At 25.5% G+C, this 15,227-nt stretch overlaps 1 protein-coding gene across 3 annotated transcripts; it reads right to left on the reverse strand.

Annotated features, from left to right (window-relative positions):
- Positions 1-212: 212 nt before the first annotated feature.
- Positions 213-15,227, reverse strand: LOC122511825 (protein yellow-like). 3 transcript variants are annotated; one of them, XM_043627326.1, is made up of 7 exons: positions 15,125-15,227; positions 13,999-14,285; positions 7,917-8,046; positions 7,537-7,699; positions 5,886-6,245; positions 5,134-5,322; positions 213-662 (listed from the first exon to the last, which is right to left on the reverse strand). In XM_043627326.1, exons 2-7 carry the CDS (start codon positions 14,276-14,278, stop codon positions 477-479), a joined length of 1,308 nt encoding a protein of 435 aa, XP_043483261.1. In that variant the 5' UTR covers positions 14,279-14,285; positions 15,125-15,227; the 3' UTR covers positions 213-476. The 3 variants fall into 3 exon arrangements, with proteins under 3 accessions (XP_043483261.1, XP_043483262.1, XP_043483263.1); XM_043627327.1 differs by having other exon boundaries at positions 13,999-14,321; positions 15,125-15,187; XM_043627328.1 differs by lacking the exons at positions 13,999-14,285; positions 15,125-15,227 and adding an exon at positions 8,429-8,548.

A 15,227-nucleotide genomic window follows, 5' to 3' on the forward strand; every position in this document is an offset into this window, starting at 1 on the left:
TGAGATTTTTTTTCCAAATTACAGTAAAAAATAGATTTTTTAATTCCCACTCAAATATTTAAAAACCTTTTTTTTTTATTTCTATTTTTTGCCTCCTGGTCGCAAAATAGAAAAATTATACTAATATTTTTAATATTTTAATATTTTAAATATTTTTTTAAAAGCTTTTTAAATTATTTTTAAATATTTTTTTTTAATTTTTAATTATTCCCTTTAAAAAATTGTGGTACATTTAAAGAAGTATTAAATAATAATAAATAATTTGTCTATATAAAAATTAATTATAATTCCTATAAAATTAAAAAAAATAAGAAACATTTTCCCTCCTCTCCCCAACATCCAATAAAGTCGAGTATTTTTTTCAAAGAACAATTTTCTTCATTCGTTTCTAAACTCGCAATTTTTTTTACAATTATAAAGAAAATCGTTTTTTGTCTTTTTTTCTTGATTTTTTTCCTGTCTCTCTCCATCATTTATCATCGATTCCACCAAAGATGATTACTGACGTACTTCCAGGGCGCCGTGTCACAAACAGTGCCGGCAATTGCATCCTGAACTGGTACCGTTAATATTCTGAAGTTAATGTCTGTGTAGTTCAAGGTCGACATGAGGAAAACTGGCATTTTATCGGAAATAATCCAAAGTGTACCTCGTCGGTCAATCTGAAAATGAAACCAGGAAATTAGTTTATTATACCATCCGCACATATCACGCTCGACTGCTGATTGTAAAACTGGTTACGCCCACTGAGAATAATTTTACTTCTTTTTTTCTCTGTCTCACTCTCTTTCGCCACGCTCTTATGCTAATTTCATTCCATTTCTTTAAATCGTATAACATTTACTAATTTCATGTCAATATATGTATGAACATAGGCCAGAGCAAATGGTAATTATACGACAATTTTTCCCGCATACAAAATGTTGAAAATTTTCTTTTTCTTTCTTTTTAAGAAAATTTAATTAATCATTTCTTGCAGTAGTGGATTGATTACTGTGTTATTAAAGAAATCAAGTCATTAAAAGCAGATTTGACTTGAATTAAAAGCAACTTAATAATAATTAATATTGATTTATTAAATATTCTAGTGAATTTTCTCTCAATGAAAACTTTGTATCAGTTCCAACAAATTTTGTATACCTGTTTAAATAAATATTGTACCAATTCAAAGAAATTTTGTACTAGTTCAAACAAATTTTGTACCAGTTCAAACAAATTTTGTACAAGTTAAACAAAAATTTCGTACTGTTCAATAAAAACAAGTTTTACATTAATCCAAATAAAGTTTTGTACAAATTTAAACAAGTTAATTTGTCACTGATTCAAACAAGTTATGTATGTACCAGTCAGAATAAGTTTTCTATCAGTCCAAACAAGTTTTGTACATGTTCAAACAAGTTAAGTACCAGTTTGAATAGTTTTGGACTAATTTAAACAAGTTGTGTATCAGTCCAAACAAGTTCTGTACATGTTCAAACAAGTTATGTACCAGTTTGAACAGTTTTTGGCTAATTTAAACAAGTTGTGAATCATTCCAAACAAGTTTTGTACAAGTTTCGAACAAGTCAGTCCAAACAAGTTTTTCACTAGTTAAAACAAGTTTCATACTACTTCAAAAACAAGTTATGTATTAGTCTAAGCAAGTTTAAACTTGTTTTATACTAGTTCAGACCAGTTTTGTACCAGTACGACCAGAATTTAATAATTTCAAATAAGTTGTGAACTACTCCGAAATATTTTTGAATTACTTCAAAATAAAATTAGTTTAAAAATAAAATTTATTAAAATTTAAAAAAGAACGTCAGTTCTTTTTTAAATTCTAATAAATTTTATTTAAGAAATTAAACTTTAAAATAAATGTTTGAAAAAATTGATAAAATCTGAATTAAGATTTAAATGAACAAAAAATTGACTTGATACGATTTTAAAATAAATTAACTTAAAATTATTGAAAATAAAAGCAAAGATTTTTGAAACTGTTAAAAGTCAGAAACTATTTGTCTTGTTTTACTTTCTTCTTTATTAAAAATAAAAAATTGAAAAAAATAGTATAAAAAAATGGAGTTTTACTTAAAGTTTATTAAAATTTAAAAGAGAAAAAAAATTTTAATATTTTAAAAAAATTCTTTTTAAATTTTGAATAAAAATAATATTTAAAAATAAAATTTATTAGAATTGAGAAAAGAACGTCAGTTCTTTTTTAAATTCTAATAAATTTTAATTGAAATTTAATTTAAAAAAAATTTTAAATCGAAAGCATAAAAAAAGGTAAATGAACTAATCAACAATCTTTAATGCATTTCCTTGAGAATATATTGACTTTTAAAGTGAAAATACTAATCAAGGAGAAAAATAAGTTAAAAGTAAACACTTCCGAATTCTATCTATAAGAGATAAGGGACTTAATTTTCCGTGAATCGAACGTTTTAAAATAAATTTATCCACCACTTTCATTTCATTGACTTTCTCCTTTTGAAAAACGAATAATTTATATTTTTCTTTTTTCTTTTTGAAATCCTTTTTCTTTTCTTTGCTTTTCTTTAAAATAAATTTGACTTGTTTTATTTTTTTCTTTCAACGCTATATTGAAAACGAGATTAATTTTGCATTTCCATTTGAATTTCGGAGAGAATTGATTTTAACCGTGAGAGAGAGAGAATAATTTCACGTCAACTTGTGTATAGAGTATATAGAATCGAAGTGAATGGACCATTTTCTCGTAAAACGCATTATCTCAATCGTTTTCTATGTTTGATTTGCATCGCTCTCTTTCACTCTGGTTGTATGTCAGTTGCTTCAGAAATTGGCAATTAGAATCAGATTGTATGCCACTGGCTTTACAATGATCAAATATTATACACACTTATATATATATGTAAGATACGCATATAGATACATAAATAATATAAAAGTTCATATATATATATATAAAATATATCTTGAGCAATATTTTAATAGAAAATTTTCTTTCTAGACAAGTTCAATTTTTCGAATTATCTTGATGTAGGCCTTTTAAAACTAGCGTGTCAACAATTTTTTCATAATATATTTCAAGTTACATTTATTGATGAGGACCACGATATTCTGGTTATTGAATAACTTGTTTAACATTTATAAAATCATTGCTCAAACTTATTTGATTTTTATGAATATATATTCTTTTTTTCTCTTTTCACCAAACTCTCTACGCAAATATTAACATTTGCTATATAGAAATCTAATAATTCAATTTTCTTCTTACTTATTCAAAAATTTTAATTATTTTCCTCATGTGTAATTAAAAATATTTTTTCACTTTTTCTCGAAAAATAATTTTTTCTATTTATAAATAATAATTAAATATTTATAAAATTAAAAAACAAAGTATTTAATTAAAATTATTTAAATAAATTATTTTCTAGATAATAATCTGAAATATTTTGATATTATAGAAAAATATAAAAATATTTACAATCAATTTTGGTCAAAAAAAATTGTTCCAATTAAAATTTTGATATCTTTTTAGGATTTTTAACAAGTTTCAAAGTAGTTACAAATAATTATAAAATCTTTTTGACAAACTATTTTAACGAGTTTTTAAAATATTGAACTAGTTAGAACTATACTTGGAACCAGTTTCTAACAATTACGATAAATTTCAAACCTATTTTAACGAGTTAAACAATTAAATTAAATTTTGAATTTATTTTAACGAGTTTTTAAAACTTCGAACTAGTTGGAACTCTACATGAAACTAGATTCTAACAAAGAAATTAAATTTCGAACCTATTTTAACTAGCTTTTAGAACTGTAAACATGTTTCGAACTAGTTATAACCAGTTTTAGACAAGTCACATTAGTTTCAAACCTATTTTAACAAGTATATAATATTTCTAACAAGTTTTAAACCAGGTAGAAATAATTTGGGACACGTTAAAATAACTTTGAAACCTATTTTAACGTGTTTTTAAAGTATCCAACCAGTTAGAATCAGTTTAAACCAGTTAGAACCATTTTCACATAATTACAATAAACCTCAAGCCTATTTTAGCGAGTTTTTAGAATTTTGAACTAATTGGTACTACTTCAAACCAGTTTCTAACAATTATGATAAATTTCAAACCTATTTTAACGAGTTAAACCATTAAATTTAAATTCGAATTGATTTAAACGAGCTTTTAGAACTTCAAACTACTTGGAACCAGTTTCAAACAATAACAATAAATTTCAAACCGATTTTAACGACTATTTAGAACTTCGAACTAGTTGTAACTACATGGAACTAGTTTCTAACAATTAAATTAAATTTCGAACCTATTTTAACGAGTTTTTAGAACTGTAAACAAGTTTTGAAACCTATTTTAACGTGTTTTTAGGGTTTTCAATCAGTTAGAATCATTTTTAATCAGTTAGAACCATTTTCACATAATTAAAATAAACTTCAAGCCTATTTTAGCGAGTTTTTAAAACTTGAAACTAGTTTCGAACATGTTAGAACCAATTACAAATAAGGTAGAACCAATTTTAGATAAGTTTAAAAAATTTTAATCTATTGAAGTGATTAATATTTCTAACAAGTTTTGAATCTGTTAAAACTGGTTAGAACTAGTTACAATTGGTTAGAACCAGTTAGGAAGAGTTTGAGACACGTAACAATAACTTTCAAACCTAATTTTACGAGTTTTGCACTAGTTAGAACTGTTTAATGATAGTAAGAACAAGTTACAACTTGTTTTACGCATATTTGAACCTTTTAACAAATTCTAACGATTTTGATAAATTTTTTTGGACTATTTAGAACAAGTTTTTGGATATTTTGAACCATTTTTGAGCAAGTTTAAATTTTATTTATGAACAAATTTAACGTTTTAAGGAATTTGAAACCAATTATGAATAATTTTTCCAAGTTGTGAGGAATATTTAGAAGAAACAGTGGTAATTTTTATAATAATTTTTAAGTAGATGTTAATTATCTTTTAACTTTGTAGGCAGGTGATATTATTTATTAATTGGCATATAAAATTGTGTGTAATTACTTAATATTATACAATATAATTATTATTATATATGAAAAAGAGGATTTGCAAATTATCGTTGGTAATTATATGTATGTAGTTGAATATTAAATTTAATGTTAATTAAGAAACTAATTACCTTGACATCAGCGGGGAAAATTATGGCCTCGTCGTGCCTTGCAACGACTGCATGATTCGCTGGACTAAATGGTAAAAGAGAATTCCAACATCCTACTGCATTTTGGTCCACTAAATTAAAGAACTGAAGTCCATTTTCATCCATAATTTCTGCTGTTGAATGCGAAAGTGGTCCTCGTTCTGATAATGGCTTTAAAAAAAAGGTAGTAAATAAAAAAATGTGCTTTGAAAATTCACAATTTAGAATATTTTTCATATTTGTTATTTTATATTTTTTCCCTCTCTTTTTCTCAAATATCTCTAAATTTAAATTAGTAAAAAAAAAATTAGTCCTAAAGTTATTAAAAATATAAAATTTTATCGATACATTTATTAATCTTTCTGGATTCATTAAAAAAGTCTGCTCTAAAAAAAGAAGAAAAAAATTTTGTTTCCTTCTTAATGGAAACATAAAACTTTCTCTCGATTATTTCATTTTTAACCCACAATTGAGAGAAGATGAATTTCAAATTTTTTTTTTTCATTTTAATAATTTCATATCCACTTAAAACTGTTCACACTTTCTTTGTAGTGATGAATTTTTTATAGCGGCAACAATTTTTTTTTTAGAGAATAATAATAAGCAGTGAATGAAAGGCACAGATTTAAAATCTCATAAATCATTGCGTAAAAGGTGTCGATACGATATTTAAGATTTAAAAAAAGAAAGAAGACGAGGAAAAGGAGGAAGAAAAAATTCAATAATTATATTACCTGAAAATCATGATAACTATCGAGGGCCAGCTGTTCGTCTCGAAGAACTCTGGTCGATACTGCGAATTCTCGATTACTACTTAAAGGATGAAAGAATAATGTTCTAAAACCATCGGCGGCCAATGGCGACAGACTCATGCCAAAAATGCCCTCCTCACTCCATTGGAAATTTAATCCGCCAATATTATAATCACCGCGTAATGGATCGGGCATAAAAAAGCCATGTGTCACTCGCCACGATTTATTTAATGCCCATGAATAAACAATTAAACCATAGCCCAATTCGTCTGACATATAGGCGAATGCATCGTCGCAACCATTCTTTCCCAAGTCCACTGCAATATTTGCTATGAATGTATTCTGAAAATAAAATCACTTTATAGTGATTATTCTATTCTAAATCCTATTCTACTTTTTTATTTCAAAACAAACCAAAAACTGTAAAAAAATTTACAATTTAAAAAATTTTTTCTAAAATTGACAATTTTACCTTCGATTTTATTTTTAAAACTTGTCCATTCCAAGTAATTTATTACGGACTAGTTCAATTTGATTGTAAACGAATTTTAAAAGAAAAATATAAAGAAAATTGTTTCAGAACATGATAAAACTTATTTGGAAAAAAATTTGGTTCTAATTACATTCAAGCACCAAATAGAACCTGTTCGAAACAACTTGAAACTAATTTGAATTAATTTTCAAAATTACATTAATTTCGTATATAAAACAACTTCCAACCAGTTTGATACTTGTCCAAAACAATGTAGAAATTGTTTTTAACGAATTAAAACAGTTTCAAACAAGTTCATAATAAAAACAGTTTCGAACAAGTTTATAATAGTCAAAAACATTTAATAACAAATAATAAATAATAACAGTTTTGAACTAGTTGAAAATAGTTACAACCTAATTTATAACTGTTAAAAAAAGTTTGGGACAATTTTAAAATGTTTTGAAAACAGTTTCGAACCAATTGCAGACAATTTTCAACTAGTTAAGAACAGTTTTGAACTATATAAGATAAATTAAAAGTAATTCATAAAAGTTAAAAATAGTTTTGAACTACTTTTAAGTAACTTTTAAGAATAGTTTTAAACTAGTTTGAGATTCTTATGAACTAGTTTTGAAAGTGAAAAAAGTTTTGAGTTAATTTAAAATAATTTCAAAGTAATTTGTAATGATTAAAGACAATATTAAAATTTAAACAATTTTTAAATATGTAAAAATAGTTAAAAACAGTTGTGAACTAGTTGAGGACAGTTTCAAACTATTTTATAAATAAGTTAAATTTAAATTAGTCGTAAATAACAATAAACAGTTAAAAACAGTTTCGAACTAGTTCAAAATAGTTTCAAACAAGTTCATAACAGTCAATAACAGTTTCAAACAAGTTTAAGATAGTTTCAAACTAGTTCAAGAACTTGAAAACAGTTCCAAACTAGTTCTGAATAGTTCTGAACTAGTTCTGAACTTCAAAACTACCTACTTTAAATTTTAGAATTATTTCAAAAATTTCTCAGAAATTTTTAACTTACTTTAACCAGTTTAGAACTTGTTTGAACAATTAAAAATTTATTTGAAACATCGAAATTGCTTTGAAATAAGTTTGAACTGGTTTAAAACCTATAAAAGAATAACTTTGAACACGAACCTGATTGATGTCTTCGGGTCGAAGTTTATATTGCCTGAGAATTTTGTCAGTTGTCAAATCGAAAACATTAAGTGTATAGGGACAAGCTTGAACTGTTGTATTTCCAATTCCAATTGTTCCTGTGTCTAATACCCAAAGTCTGTCGCATGCATCTGCATGTATTCTAAAAAGAAAAAAATTTTTTTTTAAAGATGAAACTTTTTTTTTTTTTCATATAGTATTTGAAATATTTTTGCGTTAAAATATGATAAATATGTATAAGTTCTCCTCATGTTGCGATTTTTAATGCCTTAGGAAAAATCAATTAGTCGAATAATTAAATTTAATAATTATTAGATTAGCATATTATAATTAAGCGAATAATTAATAATATCTACTACCTGTAGACTGTTGTCAAACCACTACCGCACGCTCCCGCTGTATTTTGTGCCCAATTCGGATATGGATTCAATTTTGGCGCTCCATTGGGATTTGTGTCTAAGGAAATGTAATTTAGAGTTCCTGGAATTCCTGTAAATTTGAAAAAGAAAATTTTGAATTCCTCAATTTTAGAAGAAGAAAATTCTATTCTCCAATTTTAGAGTTTATGAAAAATGTTTTAAAAAATATATAAAATACATTTTTATGTTTATGAAAAATATATACCAACTAAATTTTTATATTTAGAAAAAGATTTATTTACTATTCAATAAAATTAACTTTATAATTTTTTTTTTCAATTTCAATATTGTCAATCTTCTGGAAAAAAATTTTTAATGAATTATTTTGGCTTGAGAGGAAAAAAAAATTGAGAAAGTTTAATTACAGTTTAACATTTTTTTCTCATTTTTTCTCATTTTTTTTCGTTAATTGCAAGTATTTTAATTATTGTCAGAAAGAATTTCCTGTTTACTTGTCACTTTCTGAGAAATCTCGTTACTGATTTGATATTTCCTTGCGCACACCAAACACGAAACTTTGAAATATAATAATTTATTCATAGTAAATAGAAATGTTTCAATCATTTTTTTTCCTTACGTTGAAAATAAAGTTGTACGGGAAAATATATAATTGAGAGAATTTAGTGACCAATAATCTAGCCTATAATAATCACCAATTTATGTTTTGTGAAACAAGCAATATTCCGCTGACATGTTAATTATAATCGATGTAATAATAATATTGTATATATCCTAGTAAGACATAATTTTTGAATTTCAAAAATAGCGTGTCGATCGTCATTATAAGTGAACACCTGTGTATATATATATATATAACTAAATTATGTCCAAATATTTTTTTTTTTCATTAGAAATGCAAATTTTTCAAATGGTCCCAAAAAGTTTGAAAAAAGAAATTATTTTCCAAATTTGTAAAAATTTTGTAATGATATTAAATTGTTCATTAATTTTATGGACAAATCATTTACAAATTTTTAAATTGTAATTATAATAAATAATTTTCAAACAATTTTTTTTATTTCTTTATATTTTAAATAAAAATTTTAAAAAATTTTTTAGTTAAGTTTGTTACAAACAAGAATTATTAAAATGAAGTTTTTAAAAAAATTAAAGTAAAAATTTTAGAATTGTTTAGAATAAAATTTGTTGAATAGAAAATATTTGAATAAAATTTCCAATGCAAGAAAAAAGAGTGGAACTATGCTTGAAAAATTAGAAAACAAACTACAATTAAATTATGTAATAAAGAAAACAAACTACAAATAAATTATATAAAAGAAAATTGAAATGATATATAATTAATTAAATAACATATAATTGAATTCTTATAAACAAATAATAACAAGAACAATATCGAGGGAAAAAAAATATAATTCAATATTGAAAGAAAATTATCTCGAGCATGAAACACACTGATTATTATTATTATTATCATTATTATTATTATTATTATTATTATTATTATTATTATTATTATTATTATTATTATTATTATAGTTTTAATTTTAGTTGCGTCCTTGTATTGAAAATTTTGTTCTCAACTCGAGACTGAATATAATCGAGTGAGTGCATTTTGTGTGTATACATAATTCTAATTAAAGATAGAAATTTGAAATTAGAACCAAAGCACGTTGAAATGAAGGCTTCAAAGTACTCATTAAATTTTACGACTGTTAATAACGACTATAAAATACGATCACCACACGTCCCACCCAATCTTTCTCTATCTCAGAATTTATTTTTTCTCCCCAGGTTGATTCAAGAAAACTTGCCATTGATTACACATTAAGGAAGTAATATTGACTTAAAAAGCTAATAACAATTTATAAACCAACTGAATTTAAATTATAAACAGTTTTTTTTGCAACTATTATTAAAAAAAAGGAGAGGAAAAAATTGATGAAATCCCGTTCATTAGTTTATATGAAAGCTTTTTACAACATTTTTTTCTATTTCTCTTTTACGTGCCGTTTGTAAGCAAAATTCAGAATAAACAAAAAAAAATTATCTTTTAACTTAAATTACTTAATAAAAAAAAAATTATCTTGTACCTTAAATTACTCAATAAAAAAATTTATCTTGTAACTTAAATTACTTAATAAAAAAATTATATTGTACCTTAAATTACTCAATAAAAAAAAATCTTGTAACTTAAATTACTTAAAAAAAAATTATCAGTTAAAATAGGTTTTGCAAAAATTCCAAACAAGTTCTAGTTCAAACAAATTTCTAACTAGTTTAAATAAAATTTATACAATTGAAAACAATGACAAAAATTTGGTTCAATTTTTAAACATAGAAAAACTTTTAAACAAATAAGTTTTAACCACTAAAATAAATATGTTTTTGACATACTTAAACAATTTTTGAACCAGTTCAAACAAGTTTTGTTGCAGTACGAACCAATTTTTTAATCAGTTCAAACAAGTTTTGTATTAGTACCAGGAAAAAAAGTTATAAAGTTTTGAACTAGTTCTAACAAGTTATGTATCATTTCAAACAAGTTTTGTTCTAGTTCAAAATAGTTTTGTACCAGTACAAACAGATTTTGTACTATTTCAAACAAGTTTTGTACCAGTTCGAATAAGTTTTTTTTACTCATCCGAAACAAGTTACGTACCAGTTCAGACAGCATTTGATTAATTATTATCTTAACCTTGATGGAAAAATAAATGTTGAACAACAATTTTTAAAAGAATTTACATAACAAATAAATATTTATCATTCTTTTTATTTTTTTTTAATTTGTCAAATAGAGAGACGATTTTTTTTGGCAAATTACTAATTTAAAAAAAAATTGAATGCATTTAATTTTTGTCCTCTCTTGTTTGATGTACAAACTAAAAAAAAAAGGGAAATGAACGAAAAAAAAGGAGATTCGACTTGGCTCCAGATTGACGGATGAAATTTGCGAGTTCACTGAACGAAGAAGAGGGATTTTGTGTCTGGAACCTGACGTTATATGGAAATAATGGGACAGCACCGGCAGCCCACACAAAACCTGCCTCTAAACAATAGTATATATACGAACTGTGTGTGCGATGAGGGGGTCCGAATAGATTGGGGGATAGAAAGTGAGTGAAGGCTCCGAGGGGGTTGGCAAGCATTGGCAAGTACTTCCAATGGTTTGGCGCGCTTCGGAAATTCATTCGTGAATTGAAAGGAAGAAAAAAAAACTAAACTAAAAAAAAAGAGAGAGAGAGAGAGAGAGAGAGAGAGAGAGAGAGAGAGAGAGAGAGAGAGAGAGAGAGAAACTAACCCTATGGTGGATTTTTATGTACTTTTTAAGCAGGGTTGCTTCGTAAAAAAAGAAGGAAGAAGAAGAGAGAAAGGAAGGAAGGTGCCGATCCTGAGGAGATCGTACACAGTGTATGCCGCCAGTTTCATTCCTATAACGTGTCCGACAAGAGGTTCACAATCCACTGGCGCGCGCCATCCGCACACACACACAATATTCGCATACGTTCAAAGTACGACAAACTCAAAAGAGAGAAAGAAAAAAACGGAAAGCTAGAGAGAGAGAGTAAGAGAGAAAAAAGATAGATGGGAAAGAAAGAGAGTGAAAGAGTAAGAGAGAGAAAAAATAAAGAGAGAGAGAGAAGCAAAAGATAGAAGTACAAGATGCAAAAAAGAAGAACGAAGAAGAAAAGAAAAAAGAAGGAGAAGAAGAAGAAAAAACACGACAATATTCTTTTCCCCCTTTTGGAAGAAATGCCAAGATTGAATGAGTTCCATTGAGACAACCTGGGGTTGCCCCCGTTTCGATTCAAATTTGGTATGGGCATGAGCGAAATTCTATTCAGTCGTCAGTAAAGCTCGCGATTTTTTGGGGGTTTCTTATACTTGTCGCGAGCCGGAAGTCGTCCAGACGAGATATTTCAGAGAGTTAGAGAGACAGAGAGAGAGAGAGAAAGAAAGAAGGAGAGTAATGGAACAAGAGTCAGACTTCCGCTCCCTTCTTAAACTCTCCAATTCTCATTTTGCCTGATGTCCGTATGTTCAACTAGTGCTTTTTTTCCCTTTTCCTCTGCCGTCTCTCATTCAATTTTTGACTCGGATCACAATTTTTTTTTCTCTATACTTCATATAATAAATGTAGATCAACGTAAAGAGAATTGAATTTTATCGATAAATGGAGAAAAAAAAATTATTTATTTACTTCTTTTTTGAATTTTTATAATCAAACTTGTTTCAAACAGTTGCTAATTAGTTCAAAATCGTTCTAAAACAAACATGAAGGTGGAAAATGGTTTAAATTATTTGATACCATTTTTAAACAAGATTTCAACAATTTTCACCTAATTTATAATCGTTTCGAACAAATTTTAAACGTTAAAAACAATTTCAAACTTGTTCAAGACAGTTTCAAAGTAGTTTCCAAACAGTTTTCCACAAGTTTATCAAGCTAGAAATAGTTTCAAACTATTTTAGCTAGTTTCAAATGAGTTTAAAATTGTTTTAAACGGTTTGGAACTAGTTCAAGACAGTTTCAAACAAGTTTAAAAAGGTAAAAATCGATTCTGACTAGTTCTGAACTAGTTTTAAACTAGTTCAGTTATTTTGAAACGAAATTAAGAGTTTCAAACAGTTTAACATGTTAAAGACAGTTTCAAACTAGTTTAAAAGAGTTTTCCACAAGTTGAACAAGTTGAACAAGTTAAAAATGTTTCAAACTAGTTAAAGACAGTTTCGAACAAGTTTCAATAGTTAAAAACAATTTTGAACTAGTTCAAGTTTCAAACTAATTTTAGATAGTTTAAAGTGTGTTTAAATAGTTAAAACAGTTTTTGACCAGTTCCGGATAGTTTCAATCAAGTGTAGGAAGTTAAAAATAGTTTCTGAATAGTTCAAGACTTTCAAACTAGTTTAACTAGTTTTAAAATATATTAAAAATTTAAAACCATGTGGAACTAGTTTCAAACAGTTCAAAAACTAATTTAACATATTTTGAACCTAGTTCAAGAAAGTATAAACTGTTTTGAACCAGTTTAAAGAAGTTTTCCACTAATTACAAACAGTTTCAAAATAGTTACTGGACAGTATTAAACTACTTTGATATCCTTTCAAATATGTTTGAAAATTTAAAAACAGATTCTAACAAGTTTAATATAGTTTTCAACAAGTTAAAAACAGTTTCAAAGTAGTTTAATGAGTTTCAAAAAGTTCAAAACAGTTTCGAAGTAATTTCAAGAAAATTACAGAGCAGTTCATAAATGAAAAAAAATTGATTTTAACAAATTCAAAACGTTTTTTGAACTAGTTTAGGACAGTTTTAAACTATCTGTAAATACTTTCAACTTAATTTTAGAAATTTTCTAACTAAGTTAATGAAACTTTTAAACCATTCGTACCAGTTTATGTACGATTGAATTGAATTGAAAAATTTGCAGAAAATAAAAAACAGATTGGAACTAATTTACAAGAATTTTAAAGTATAATTCACAATTGTTAAGAATATTTTCAAAATAGTTCAAAAAAATTTCAAAAATAGTTTATGACAAAATTTCAAATTAGTACACAACTGTTTGGAACTTATTTAAGAAATTATGTTCAATTTCAAGTTAGTTTAAAACTTTTCTAAAGTAGTTTAAAAATAATTTTAAAAATATTTTAAAACTAGGTTTTCAAACTAGTTTTGGATTGTTTCAAACGGTTTCAAACTTGTTTCAAACTATTTCAAACTAGTTTCAAACTGTTCCAAACTAGTTTCACTTTTTAAAATTATATCAAACTAGTTCCAAACTGTTTCGAACTATATCAAAATAGTTTCAAACGATTTTAAGTTTCAAACTGTTTCAAACGATTTCAAACTATAGTTTCAAACTAGTGTCTGACCGTTTCGAATCTTAAAAGCTGTTTTAAACTAGTTAATAACAGTTTGTCATCTATTGAAAAAAGTTTCGAACTGGTTCATATTGATACGAACATGTTCGAATTGGTTCAAAAGAGTTTAAAAGCAGTTATTTTTCAACAATTTCAAATAAGTTTGTTTTTTAAAAAGTCAAAAAAATTGTTGACCTACCGTCTCGCCATCTGGGAACAGTGACAAAAAGTTTGTTCCGCCAGATTTCAATTCCCACTGGGAGTGCATTTTCGGGAATGTAATCGCCCTTGTCAATCGCTGCCTGTCTGCTTACATCGTCGGGATATGCAAAGTCCAATATATTCCATGCGTATCTCTCGAGTAATGGCGCACGACCAACTTGTGTGCCCCATGCCTGAATTGTGTCACTTTTTTCAATAAATCCCAACAGTACAGTCAACAATACACATCCAGCTTTCCAATTGTTTACATTTTCCATTTTTCCCCTATTTTATTTATTTTTCGTTTTCAATTATTATTTACTTATTTTTTTTTTTTTTTTAATGAAAAGCAAAGAGAAATTATTGTAAATTTTTTTTTTTTCATTTTAAAACGAGTTGAATTTAACTCAAAAATAAAAATTTTTATACATTTATTTTATTTATTTATTAGAAATAAAAAAAATGTTTGTTTAAAAAGAAAATTTATTTTTGTTTATCTAATAAATTGATATTTTTGTCATTTAATTTTTTTCGATTTTCTTATTTATTAAAATTTCATTTTTATTTACAATAATTTTTAATAATTTTTTATTTTGTAAATTTAGAAAATATTTTCTTTTTAATTTAATGGAAATATAGGGGTCAAATAATAAAGTGTTTGATAACAATAAAATTTCTACTTTAAAAACTATTCTAATTTTTTAAAATTTTTTTGAGAATTTTTTATTTTCGTTAATTTTATCATTGATATAATTTTTTTTCTTTTTTATTATTGTTCAGAAAGGGGGATTTTAATTTTTGTTTTAAGTAGAAAAAATATTTTTATAAAAATTTTGTTTTAATAATAGCACTGAAAATAATTTAAATAAATAGTTTATAAAATTAATTTATTATTTTGTTGTAACTAAAAAAATATTTTCAGTATTATTAATTATTTTCTTAATTAAAAAAAATATTTTCAGTATTACTTATTATTTTCTTAATTAAAAAAAATATTTTCAGTATTATTTATTATTTTCCTAATTAAAAAAAATATTTTCAATATTCTTAATTATTTTTTTAAAAAATTAAAAAAAAACATAAGAAAAAGAAAATCCTAGGGTAATAAATTTAATTTGCACTACTTTAAAATTGATGTTATAACACTTGTCGTTGGACACTCGCACAGAATGAAATGAAAACTGTTGCGATTTCATGGATAATGGCTCATATATATGGGTATGGGAT

This window comes from Leptopilina heterotoma, unplaced genomic scaffold (genome assembly GCF_015476425.1).
Source record: "Leptopilina heterotoma isolate Lh14 unplaced genomic scaffold, ASM1547642v1 Lhet_90, whole genome shotgun sequence".
Taxonomy (NCBI): domain Eukaryota; kingdom Metazoa; phylum Arthropoda; class Insecta; order Hymenoptera; family Figitidae; genus Leptopilina; species Leptopilina heterotoma.